The 13,890-nt window shown below is 28.2% G+C and overlaps 3 protein-coding genes across 6 annotated transcripts; 2 read left to right on the top strand and 1 right to left on the bottom strand.

The window, feature by feature from the left end:
• Positions 1-475: 475 nt before the first annotated feature.
• Positions 476-2,091, top strand: LOC145961059 (uncharacterized). The gene is made up of 5 exons (XM_083080894.1): positions 476-959; positions 1,055-1,293; positions 1,468-1,629; positions 1,692-1,760; positions 1,894-2,091. Exons 1-5 carry the CDS (start codon positions 833-835, stop codon positions 2,068-2,070), a joined length of 774 nt encoding a protein of 257 aa, XP_082937020.1. The 5' UTR covers positions 476-832; the 3' UTR covers positions 2,071-2,091.
• Positions 2,092-2,359: 268 nt separating this feature from the next.
• Sccro (defective in cullin neddylation 1 domain containing SCCRO) lies at positions 2,360-5,713 on the bottom strand. The gene is made up of 5 exons (XM_083080893.1): positions 5,532-5,713; positions 4,845-5,058; positions 4,586-4,754; positions 4,292-4,505; positions 2,360-4,190 (listed from the first exon to the last, which is right to left on the bottom strand). The coding sequence occupies exons 1-5, from the start codon at positions 5,703-5,705 to the stop codon at positions 4,026-4,028; spliced, it is 936 nt and encodes a 311-aa protein (XP_082937019.1). The 5' UTR covers positions 5,706-5,713; the 3' UTR covers positions 2,360-4,025.
• Positions 4,907-13,415, top strand: LOC145961056 (exostosin-3-like). Of its 4 annotated transcripts, XM_083080888.1 has the most exons (14): positions 4,907-5,123; positions 5,209-5,255; positions 5,350-5,646; positions 8,201-8,456; positions 8,685-8,908; positions 8,981-9,521; positions 9,601-10,442; positions 10,553-10,768; positions 10,885-11,095; positions 11,167-11,423; positions 11,513-11,640; positions 11,716-11,992; positions 12,217-12,321; positions 12,418-13,415. In XM_083080888.1, the coding sequence occupies exons 5-14, from the start codon at positions 8,753-8,755 to the stop codon at positions 12,520-12,522; spliced, it is 2,838 nt and encodes a 945-aa protein (XP_082937014.1). In that variant the 5' UTR covers positions 4,907-5,123; positions 5,209-5,255; positions 5,350-5,646; positions 8,201-8,456; positions 8,685-8,752; the 3' UTR covers positions 12,523-13,415. The 4 variants fall into 4 exon arrangements, with proteins under 4 accessions (XP_082937014.1, XP_082937017.1, XP_082937016.1 ...); XM_083080891.1 differs by lacking the exons at positions 4,907-5,123; positions 5,209-5,255 and having other exon boundaries at positions 5,340-5,646; XM_083080890.1 differs by lacking the exons at positions 4,907-5,123; positions 5,209-5,255; positions 5,350-5,646 and adding an exon at positions 7,958-8,097.
• The last annotated feature ends 475 nt before the right edge of the window (positions 13,416-13,890 follow it).

The raw sequence follows: 13,890 nt of genomic DNA, 5'->3' as shown, positions 1-13,890 counted from the left end.
TCAGAAATACAATTTTTATTGATTATAGTAACTTATCTTTTGAATAGATTATTTGTTAGTTTCATTATTTATAAAATGATTATTTCAAAATTTTTCATCTTACATAAGAAAAAGTGTTCTTTATATAAACGAAAATTACATATTAAAAAGGATATTTTATGATGTACACATTCATTACATATAAACTTAAAGAATTATTCATATTTAACATATTTTTTATACTTCTATAATGATGGAATCTATCAAATTAAAAAAAATATTTTTAAATATTTAATTGATAATCAATATATATGTTATGGCAATTGAGTAAGAATGTCATAAAAATTGAATTAATGAAATATGTTTATTATATGAGTATTAAATGAATATTGAATATTTTAAAAATTACTTCTGATAGAAATATTTTCTAGGGATAAAGGCACAATTTAAAATACTATATTGTCAAAAAACTATGTTATCCTTGTCAATTGTGCAGTGACTTAAGAAATATAAAAATATGAAATGTTTATTTAGATATTGGTTATTATTTAAACATATTTTCTCTTTAAATCATGTTCTCTTTTAACTAAGTTGATCGATTCTATTGCTACAAGGTAATTTCTTAACTTATATCTATTGAATGCAGCTATTCTTGACATTCAATTATTTCATCCTAGAACACAATCACATAAACTGTATTATTGAACAAAATTTTGGCATCCAAAATGTCTTAATATTTTCAAATATTTTTGAAATGGAAATATAAAATCTACAAAGAAAAATGTATTTGGTAACAAAATTAATAAGTAATGGGAAACGTATGGAATAATACATAAGAAATATTCTGATAATTATGACTTTACCACCACTATTTAGCTGCCACTTCCCAACATATATAAAAGACTGTTCTAATCATGAAATAGATGTATTGTGGTATCACTCCGATTTTACGCAAAGCCGTTATCCACCAGGACAAGAAAGTAATTATACATCACTTTGTTATTTATATCATATATTTTATTATTAAGCATATAAATTAAATATTTATTTTTTGATGTATCAAATAATTCTTCAGTAAGCGAAGCTTGTACGCTGATATGTTTGCTTGTGGCCGCACGAATATCAAGAGAACAGTTATTGATTCACGATATAGAGAACTGTCTGAGATTGAATATTATTGTAGCAGAAGCAATGATAGAGGGTAATGCAACTCATGCATGGCTCATTAAGGAAAGACTTATATCACATCCATATTTGAGTACCGAAGAAGCTCTGAAATATGGGGGCAAAAGCCTAAATATATTAAAAGAATGGGTATGACACATATCAGTAATACTCAAAACAAATTATATATATTCTAATATAATATTCAATCAAATAAATTTTTATTGATTCTGCGTTTCATTCCTATCTAAGCAAATAGAATGCAATTTTTATAAATACATCTCTCACGCTTATTGTTACATATGTATAATAATTTTGCTGCAGAAATTTAATGTCTTTCATGAAGAGATAGGAACAAGCTTATACAAAAATATAAATACATTTCTATATGAATGGTATAAAATTCCAAAATCTCATACTTTATTTATGCTGCTCATCACATGCGGACGTACTATATTATTCATATTTCAAGAAATTACTTATAAAGTAAGTAATTCAATCGAAAGAAAATATGTCTGAATATATATATAGAATAATTTTATCCACAGATAACATTGTTTGATTCGCACAGTCACATCATTGCTAATAATTCAAATCGTGGATTAGTCATTGCCCAGGTAAGCAGAAATAGTTTTAAAAGAAAAGTTTATTTTTTAAATATATATCATAGAAAAAGAACAACTTAAAACTATAAGCAACATAAAGCATAAATCAAGAGTTCACTAATAATTGTGAAAATATATGATACAGACAACTATTGATAGATTGGAATTGCTATGCAATTGGTATACTCAGGAAGTATTAAAGAATTGTTACAATACACAAGCTAATAAATATGAATTGGCTCTTTTATATTCTTATAATGCAGACTGCAGTGGTCACAATAATAAGGCTTTATGCGAATGTCAACAATCCTGTAAGATATAATTATATATTTTTATAACTGAATACTGAGGTATTTTATTACCTTATTTTATTGCCAATATCATATATATATATATATATATATATATATATATATATATACATACACGCGTATAAACTTAAATATAAATAAAACTGTTATTTTCTTAAATGATATATAAGTAATACATATACAATGCACACCAAATATAATCGTATATACTTAGTAGAATTTTTTATTTAAACACATATATATATAAGTAATATACACGGTGTATATTTAGCAGCAGTTTTTAAACAGACAAACTGAATGTAGAGATTAAGACTGATATATTTATTTACATTATGTACAATTTACTTTCTCTCTGTTTCTCTCCTAAGGCTGATGAAACGCTTTATTGTTTACACAATACCGAAATTATTAACTAATAAAATAATCTGACCTATTTTCAAAAACATTATTTTTTAAATGATAAAGTAATATATCATATACATTCTTTCTTGAACGAGTTTAGCATAGGACAAATGTAACTCTGGCGATATGTTACAACTACATATTAATTAGTTTACGCTGATATCTCATTAAAATTTGCTTTCCTCATCTATTTCACATTATGTTTATAAAATATAATCAAAAACGTGTGTGGATAATACAATTTTACTCGAAAGTTTCGTAGTTCTGTAATATTATATAAGTGTCACTACAATATTTTGATTTCTTAACAGCTTAGTTTTTTCTCAATCTGTGATAATATATAATTTTTTACATCATGATTCTATAATTTGCATATAATTTGTATATGTAAAAATCACTTGGCTATTATCATGGAAACAAATATATGGCTTTATAAAAAACATTGTGATGAAAGCAATATCTAACATATAAAATGACAAATTTATCAAGAGAATCAAATCTGTTTATATAAAGAATATCATTACAAAGTATAATGTTATATTGTATTACAATTGTAAGAATTATTTTTTGAATTTATAAAAAATAATAATTTATTTTATCTAGAACAATTATATGTCGTAGAGATACAATAATAAATAATCATCTAAAATACAAAACATAATTTTTTTTCTGTCTCTCTCTCTCTCTCTTTCTGTAATTTCATTAATTATAAAAGATAAGTAGAATGCCGAAATAGAATAATGTTTCTAAAATACAGATTTCTTTCTTTTTATGTTCTTATGTACATTATTGTATAATGTTTAATAGAGAGTATCATAAAATTTATTTAATAACAATTTTCAACAACGCAATTTCTAGAAATTACTATCTACAAGAACATAGCCTAATCTAGCAATTTTGTTTCCAATTACCACATTATTTTAAAAAAATGCTTGAAAATTAAATATCTTCTTTCTTTTTAAGAACTGCTTGCAAGTACCAACAAATACATGAGCATGTATTTGGCAGAGGTAATTGAGCAATTTTATACCATATTTTCATATGTAAATGAACATTTTATACATCATATTACTTTGTACAATATATGATCAATTTCAAGGCAATGTGCTTATTTTCTCTCTTTAAAGATAAATAAAAAATTACAATCAGATTATTTTACAATTATATGACAATTTTGTGGTACTCTATGTGATTAATATAGAGGTTTCATATAAATTAAATTTATGATATAAGTAAATAACGTTATTATTTTTTAAGCAAACACTCAAAAGATATTTCACTTTTTATATATGTCTTAGCAAATAAAATCTACTAAAGCAATATATTATACATGATTAAGAATCCATATTAGATGCTATATAGTATGATTTTTATATGGTGAACATTAATTTATCCATAATAATTTATGGAAAAAAGCAAACTATTGTTAAATTATTGGAAAAAAATGTTTAACAAAATACTTGAAAAATATATGTTTTATGATCGAACAAATAAAATTATTATTTATATGATGAATGATTTAGACGAGTGTTGCAAAAAAAAAAAAAGAAAAAAGAAAATAACGTTAAAGAGATTGACGAACTCGAGGTTGTGCCCATTCTACAAAATCATCGATTAATACAGGCCAAGCACCCTCCTCATCATAATTACTCATATCTGAATTGATCATAAGTGCAAAGTCTAATAGTAAGTTCCATGTATCTTTTGGAATTGATCTTTTATGATGTTCCTAAAAGATATCAGTAATTATTTTAAACTCTCTTTCTTTCTTTATTTTTCTTTATGCACCAAAAATAAATGTAAAAATAATATTCAAATTTATGCACTTACCTGTAAGAACTGACACCATAATTGAAGAAATTTAAATTTATCATCTAATACAATATTCCAATAAGCAATGGCCATGTCCAAATCTAAACCTTTCTGTCCTGTATTCTTCGCATAATTAAATGTGAAATGATAGAAATCTTTGAATTTTAGAGGATCCCTTAATTCATTTTCTAAACTACCTAAACGCGCTTTTAACTTGTCTATACTATCCACACTGAAAAAGATAATTATGAAAGTAATTATAATTCAGATTAATGATTGTTATACATAGACAACGAAAAAATTGATATTTACCCCAAGTCTATCATTCCATTCATAAACTCCTCTTTAGTGAATTCGCACTGTGTCTCAGCACGAAATTTCCACGCAATGATCAAAACTAATTTACTCTCAGGACTGAGATTTAAATCATCCAGAAATTTCATAATACCATCCGCGGTGATTTTATTGGGTTCACTTGGATCTATAAATGTATAGTTGATTATATACTATTTTTTATAATACTGAATATAAATAATGAATTAAAAATTTGTAATCATATTTGCAATTTTACCTTGGTATTTGTTATATAATATTTCCAATTTCTTCTTGTCAACAGAATTTTTTGGTTCTTTATAATAAGCTTCTGGATTTTGGAAATAGTTGTCGCTTGCCAGATCAAGCTTCCAATCATTTTGGGCCAGACAATATATTGCAGTTTGCTCTCCAGTTTGTGTAAATGTTATAAATTTTTTCACTTTGTCCCTTTGTGAAAACTTTAATTTATGCTGCAATTTGAACGAAATAGCATCACACTTTGAAGGCTCGTTACTTACTCGATTATAAAAGTAATGTGCGTACAAAGATGACATATAGTTCTAGACTTTATAATTATCATTAAACATTTCTAAATAATATCTGTTATATTTTTATTCAAGGAATTAGACCACTTTCTGTCATCATACAATATGATATATACAAGAAGGTACGAGAGGATTTCTATGACACAATCAAAATACATTTGGACATAATTTTACGTTGCCTTAAATAGTATTTTAATTCAACATATTCTTAAAAAGGGGCCGAGGAAAACAGGAAAAGCCAAAATGCGAAAATCATTAACATCGTATACAAGAGGTTATTGTGGTAGCGTGAAAGCGGAAGGTCGAAATCTCAGTGAGAAAGCCGGATTTGATTAACTGGCAACTTGATGAAAAGGGTTGTCTCGTTGACGTACAATCGCGCCTTTTCAAAAGCTTACCATTTTCCGGCTAATTTTAGGCCCCCGAAAAAGCCAAAATATTATTCCCCTCGCACTACACTCAACATGAACATGCGCATGACTGTGAAGGTCTCGAGAAATGCAAATACATCGAGTAAGATGTACATATACATATATATGTATATATATTATATATCTATACATATATGTCATGGAATGCCACCAAACGTTACCGTAGCAAACCAGGACGGTATGATACGATACAGCGGGTTATTTAAGGGGGCGATTGCGAAATCGTATGGCAAAATTACTCATCCATTCCTTTTTTTCAACGTTGGATTAACATCCGAACAATTTTTTCTGGCTTTCCCTCTCATATGTTAGCTATAACTTAATCGATATTACTTCTTTTTTACAACGAAAAATATTTCGACATTTTTAAGCACATTCGTTCCCTTAAATCATTGACATTCAGATATATTTGCGGAGGAAATATATACATTTTACTGACAAGAATAAATTCGGAGACAAAAAGATTCTGCGGGAGATACCTCTCGAAGTTTCGAGTTTCGTATCGAGAGCGATATAATTCTCGTGAATCGAACAGCTGTGTGTGTGTCAAGCGATACGATGACGATAATCGATTTTGTGCTACGATAAATAAATGTCCACCAGAGAGAAGATTGAGAGGTGTCATGGTTCGCTTTTATAGGTGATCCCTGAAAGCGATACTCCCTCAGTGGACATTAAAAACGTGGACATGAACTACCAATATCCACGAATGTTCTCAGAGGATAACATATAAATATAAATAAATTTTTGATTTTTTAAATAAGTTGTGGCTCTCTCCCACCCCCCCTCTCACTCTCACTCTCCCTCTCTCTCTCTCTCTCTCTCATTTTCACTATATTCGCCCCTCTTTATTCGTCTTTTAAAAGTAAACATCAAGAACAAGATACAGGTTCATATTCTGAATCCTCTTTTATCGATAAAAGTGCCTCTAAAAGTGGCTTATAAGTCTTCTGATTGACTATAAGCCACTTTTAGAGGCATTTTTATCGATAAAAGAAGATTCAGAATATGGACCACAGTATATGTACATGAGTATTGTAAGTGTTAAAAAAATGACCGCGCGAAATTAGTGTGAACCCAGCAAACACCAAGTAACAGTTATATAACTGTTAGTTATAATTTCCTACTCAACAATATAACTGTTACATGTTATATAACTGTTATGTGTTAGATAACAATTATATTGTTGAGTAGGAAATTATAACTAACAATTATATAACTGTTACTTGGTGTTTGCTGGGAATATATAAAAATGAATCCAATATACTGTGCATTTTCTACGTTATATATATTGAATCGAAATCGCGCGAAAGAGGAAAAGAAAAGCAAGACTATGAGTAAATATTTGCATCCTTTACTAAAGAAAACTAAAAATATCTCTCAATTTTTTCTCTCTTTCTTTTCGGACAAGTCGACATATCCCATACAGCACAGAACATTGCAGTAATATTGCAATGTTGCTGCAATGTTACAATAATATTAACAATATTGCTGCAATATTCTGTGCTGTATGGGATATGACCAATATGATTAATTGATTCTATCTTTATATATTTATATATTTATTATTTCTTTATACAAGGTGTTCTAAAAAGGTGTGTCAAAAATTTAAGGAGATATTCCTCACACCTGAAGGATGAAAAAATGTTATATGGACATAGGTGCGGAAATGCTTATTTCAGGAGTTATGTTGAAAATACTGTTAGCTGTATTACTTACACAAGGAAAAATTTAGGATTAATTATTGTAGACGACAATCGTTTAATTAGGCTTATTTACATTTGGTTTTAATGTGACCTTGAGTATGTTACAATAAATGTTGAAAATGTTCACCATTTTCCTGAATACAAGTAGTGACGCGTATTATTTCTATTAAATGACCTTGAAGTAAGAATCGGTTAGTTATTTTATTAAAGAATAAAAAAATTATAGAAAATAAAATTATAGAAAATAAAATTATAAAAGTAATAAAAATTAAAATAATCATAGTAAAATCATGGAAGAAAATTATTAATTCAGAGGATGGGGAATTAGCATTTTGTAATGAAATTAATCAAGTGTTAATTTTTAATAAAAAGTTTAAAAACTTTATATATAGGGTTTAAATCTATTGCACTTTTCTGCCATATTAAAAATTTAAAGTATTAATATTTAAATTGAGGGAATCTCATTATATCTGTGATTTAAAGGAATTATGTCAGCATCGATGTCCCGAATTATGTTCGGGCAAATCGGCGCCGCATCATAATTCGATGTGACGCGATGCAATTCAAGTAAAGTCGATCGCGTGAAGATGGTTAGGCTAGAAGCGATTTGAAGTTTACTTTGTATACGCGCGCGCAGTGCCTGCGCAGCCTATCTTGCAGGGATGCCAACTGTCAAACGATAATTTTTTTGATCTAACCTAACCTAACCTCTCTTATTTATGACACTTCTCAGCTCTCAGTCTTCTCTCTGTGTCCACACAAGTAAATAATTGAAACAATGGTTATTTTTATTCGGCACAGTGCGACTCTTTCGCCGTTTTATGAACGTGATTTAAATCTATGGCACGATAAATTTTATTAAAAATAAATAATATACAGTAGAAATATATGTGTGAAGGAACAGTGCGAGTGAGGAACTCTGTCTTTCAGGATTGACTCCGATATGCGACCGCGAATAAGATGAGAAAGGAGATGCGATTTCGCTAATAATAAGTGTCATTCGTTGAGATTAGACAAGAACAAAATGTCGTAAAATTCGTCTCGCGTTCATCATGTTTATTTATCAAATCATTGTGATGCTGCTCAGTTTCGATGTCGACAAAGCGGCAGAGACTGAATCTTATAGGTTATTGATGATACGATAATATGTTACAACAATATCAACATTGATAGTGATTTTTTGCAGGTATATGAGCAATTATTATTGCTTTTTTTTAAATCAAATTTTATGGAAAGATATGTAAGCAATGTGACAAATTTTATATATATATATATAAAATAAAAATATATAATAAAAATAAATATATATATATATATATATATATATATATATATATAAAATAAAATTGTTATTTTATCTCGTTAAGCTTAAATTTTTATTAACGTGTGCTCAAATGTGTATTATTATTTGCAGAAATCTACAACAAAGATGTCGAAGTGTCCAGCTGGATAGATGAAGATATGCAATAGTTAAATATAAATATGGCGGGAAATATTTATGAAACACTTCCGTTTTATCATCACTCTGAGAGAGACATGTGCCAATGGCTTTCACACATCAAGCTGTCGAGAATAATAATTTTGACATCCATAGTTTTATTTATTGTGCCATTATTTACACACTATTATTTATCCAAAGTATGTTCAAGAAGAAAGGGAAGAATTTTCATGATTCTGTGATTTGTATATTAACTTTGAATTTATTTTTAGGTGGAATCTGATGCTCCAGATAGAGATATATATAGAACGTTTTCGACTCTGGAAGCTTTTGAAGATTTCACATCCATGAAAGCGTCACAATTGAAGATGCGAATAGAGGAAATGTTTCATATAAAAATTTCAGTGAGCAACGAATTGAGAGATCTAGGTGCTAAAAGGCAAAGACTTCAAGGTGAAGTTAATAGTTTGACACAGAAGATAGATGAATTAAAGCAAGAATTATTGCATCAACAAACAGATCTTGACAGATTAAAAATAAGTGTGGAACAAGCACAAGTAGCACAAAGAGAAGCAGTTGAAAGGAATACGCCGGAATTGGCACCTCCTAAGAGAATATTGATTAATACTACTCCAATTATATTACCTAGTACAGATCCACGATCGTGTAAAATGTATAATTGTTTCGATCATAGTCGATGTGCATTAACAAGTGGCTTTCCTGTGTACTTGTATGATCCGGATCAATTCTCAGTAGTCAGTTTAGGATGGGATGTAGATGGTTTCTTAAAAACGACCATTAAACAAACATTAGGTAAGTGACATGTATGAACAAATAATTAAAAATATTTTTATTTGATAATGTTTATGCTAAATTGTTTTATAATATGTAGGTTACAATCCGCATCTTACTAGAAATCCAGCAGAGGCATGTATCTATATAGTTTTAGTTGGTGAAGCATTGAGCTCCCAACAGAAGAGTGATCAACGTTATAGCAAGCCTTTAGATATAAAAAAACTGCATGCACTCCCCTATTGGGGAGGAGATGGTAGAAATCATATATTGTTAAATCTTGCACGGAGAGATTTATCTGCTGATTCTGGGAATATTTTTAGTAATATAGATACTGGGAGAGCAATGATAGTGCAATCAACATTTCATAGAAATCAGTTTCGCAATGGTTTTGATTTAATCGTTCCACCAATTCTGGGACCACCTGGTGGAGATGTTTGGCAAGAATGTGCACAAATGTTGCCTGCGAGAAGAAAATATTTGTTGTCCTTTCAGGGAGAAATGAGAACTTTTAAAGGCACTCCAATGACACATCAAATCGACGACTCGGACGTAGATTTGGAAAAATTAGTGGTTGATGATAATAATATAGACTCATTCATAATTCAACATTTGAAAGATATGAGTAATGGAATAACTTTGGATAAGTTTTATATTCAATTTGAATGTATACCAGCCTCTGTGGAAAGCAAACCCATGGAAACTCTTGATTGGTCGCTCTGTGGAACTGATTCGTCTAGAAGAGCCATACTAAAGGAATCGACATTTGCATTGATTTTAGCTCCTAGTAATGTCACATTATTGACTACTTCATCTATGCAAGCAAGATTGTACGAAGCATTACGAGCCGGGTCAATACCAGTTATTCTCGGCGGTGATCAGATCTTGCTTAATTATAATGAAGTTATAACATGGAGAAGAGCTGTTATCTTTTTACCTAAGGTAATTTTCATTATAGCATTGCCAAATTTGATTTTCATGATACTGAACCAAAGTTATACATGTATATAATATATATACAATATATAATATATAACAAAATATAATTTTAGGCTAGAGTAACCGAAATGCATTTCTTATTGCGTGCTGTTCCTGACAACGATCTTCTAACTATGCGAAGACAAGGTAGATTAACATGGGAACGTTATATGAGTACCGCTCAAAGTGTAGTGGATACTACTATAGCGGTAGTCAGAGATAGACTTGGTATACCTCCATTACCGGCGCCTCAAACACCCAGTCCCAGTGTTTTTAACGAAAGTTTTGTGGTATGTATATTTTAATGTGATAAAATTTTATATATATATATATATATATATATATATATATATATATATATGTGTATGTATATGTATATATAATTCATGTTATTTTATTTTAAAAGCCTTTAAAGTCAGATACCATCATTGCTGAACCTGAAGCTGAAGAAAGCTTAGGCCCCTTAGAACCACCTTATCCATCTCCGGCTTTTAAGAGAAACTATACAACATTATTAGTTCAGGGTCATGAAATTTGGAATGATTGGATGGATCCATTTAATTTGTATCCACAATTACCATTTGATACCATTCTTCCTAGTGATGCTAAATTTCTTGGTAAGATTATTATTTTTAAATCTTATATAAATTTAATTTAATTGTATATTGTATTTTCCATATTTTCATAGGCTCAGAAGTCGGCTTCCGGCCCATTGGCAAAGGTGCTGGAGGTGCCGGAAAAGAATTTAGCGAATCATTAGGAGGAAATTATCCAAGAGAACAGTTCACAATTGTGATATTGACATATGAAAGAGAACAAGTTCTTATAAATTCTCTAGCGCGTCTTTATGGTTTGCCTTATTTGAACAAAGTACTAATAGTATGGAATAGTCCGAAACCACCTGCGGAAGATCTGAAATGGCCTGATATCGGCGTTCCAATAAATGTAATATACATATAAGCGTAATCTATTATTCTGTAAAACGCATCTCTCTAAAAATTGCATAAAAGTATTTTTTAAATATGATTAAACAGGTAATAAAAGCTCCAAGAAATAGTTTGAATAATAGGTTCCTTCCATTTGATGCAATTGAGACAGAAGCCGTCCTTTCTATTGATGATGACGCTCACTTGAGGCATGATGAGATTATGTTTGGTTTCAGGTAAGTCGATTTTATACATAGCCTTATCAATCAATATAGATAATCTTTAATATCTATTGCATATGATATTTACAGAGTATGGAGGGAACATCGAGATCGCATAGTTGGATTTCCTGGTCGCTTTCATGCATGGGACCAAAATTATCGTAATGCTTGGAATTATAATTCTAATTATTCTTGCGAGTTATCCATGGTTTTAACCGGAGCTGCTTTCATCCACAAACATTATACATATCTATATACATATTGGTTACCACAATCAATAAGAGATAAAGTCGACGAATATATGAATTGTGAAGACATAGCTATGAATTTCTTAATATCCCATCTTACGAGAAAACCACCAGTTAAAGTAAGATATCATCTTTAGTAATATTAAAGAGAATTATTTAATGTTACATTATTTTCTCTTTCTAATATTTTAAATCATATTTTAAATCTTTTGATTTAGATTTTATACAAATGTTGCAATTCTTGCTTCTTGTTTCTATTTGTATATTGTAGTGATTAAACATTATAAATTTACATAAATACATTAATATATGATTTTGTAACACTATAATATCTGTGTATTAGGTAACATCACGTTGGACATTCAGATGTCCAGGTTGTCCAGTTTCGCTTTCGGAAGATGATACACATTTTCAAGAGAGACATAAATGTATTAATTTCTTCTCGCAGGTAAATAAAAAATTTTTAATTATTCATTATATAAAACAAATTGAGACAATATAATATACATTATTCAATATAATCTTAAATCTATGATAATCTTAGGTTTTTGGATATATGCCTCTATTGAATACACAATATCGAGCGGATTCCATACTGTTTAAGACACGAATACCACATGACAAGCAAAAATGTTTCAAATTTATATGAAGAGACAACACGCCTGTATAGACTTTTGTGTATGTATTGTAGAATAAGCTTTTGATACACACACAATTTTATGCAGTTCTAAACTATTATACGAGACAGTTTACAAAATGTATATAACAAGTTGGAGACATAATGGAGAGTTTAGTTATATAATGGGAATTTTATTAAGAAAATGGCAATGAATAGGTAAATTGTATAAATAATTAAGACTTTTAAACAAATATTGAATGTATCTTCTAAGTGACTAGTGCAGAACTGTCCTCATATAATTGAATCATGTTCATTTTTTATTTTTGCAAGATGTTTAATAATAATTATTATAAACGATCAAGATAATTTTATGAATAATATTAGAGAAAAGATGATATAAAATAGGCGGCATTATTTATATGAATTATATATATTATATATGAATTATAAATGATTCTTTCATTTTTCTTATTTTATATCTTCTTTTTCTTTTTTAAATGTCAATCATTGTTGCAATTTGAAACATTTAGCGTTCCAAAAGGACAGAAAATTTTATAAATTAATATACTATATATGATTAGAGTATATTATATTAATATATACTATATTCTATAAATATAGTTTCATTATACTATATTTTATAATACAGTAAACAATTAAATTAATACTGCCGGGATTAGTAGCATGTAAGTACATTATATACATATACATATATATATATATATATATATATATATATATATATTGTATACATATATATTATAAACAAATTGTACATAGTAAAGGAAAAGGGTGTATTAAAATCAAAATAATTATATTTAAAATAAAATTAGGAACACAATATAATTTTTTAACAACACAAGCAAAAATAGTTAAGAACATAAAAATTTGAAATTTATACACACACAAATTATAATCATCTAATTAAGACACATAAGAATCATTAGAATTTATGAATTTCTATATTTCATTATATATAAATACTTTACATTTCTATAATTTTCTATTTTACAATTGATATAAAACATCATATATATGTCTACATAATATGATAATAGTATATATATATTGTGTAATATTATATTTTATTTATTTGTCATTTTATTTATTATTATTTTCATAAATTTTTAATTGTGGCATTTTAAACATTACATAATACTTTTAAGAATATTGATAAATGAAATTGTATACTTGAAAATATGAAAGCAAAGCCCTATTTAAATTTACACACACATTTAATATAAAAATGAATTTCCTATATAATAATTTTTTGTATATTTAAAAAAGATGATTATAAGGATTAATTAGATTTTTATTTAAATGTAATTAAATTTATTTTTAAAAATACTTTTGCAAGCCGCGCATTCTTAGATAAAAGTAAAATTTGATCAATGTTAA

This window comes from Camponotus vicinus, unplaced genomic scaffold, assembly GCF_025532165.1.
Source record: "Camponotus vicinus isolate PSW18456_S1 unplaced genomic scaffold, iyCamVici1.0 SCAF_10, whole genome shotgun sequence".
Lineage (NCBI taxonomy): Eukaryota > Metazoa > Arthropoda > Insecta > Hymenoptera > Formicidae > Camponotus > Camponotus vicinus.
Note: the sequence above shows the minus strand (reverse complement) of the source record. Positions and strands in the feature narration are given on the sequence as shown.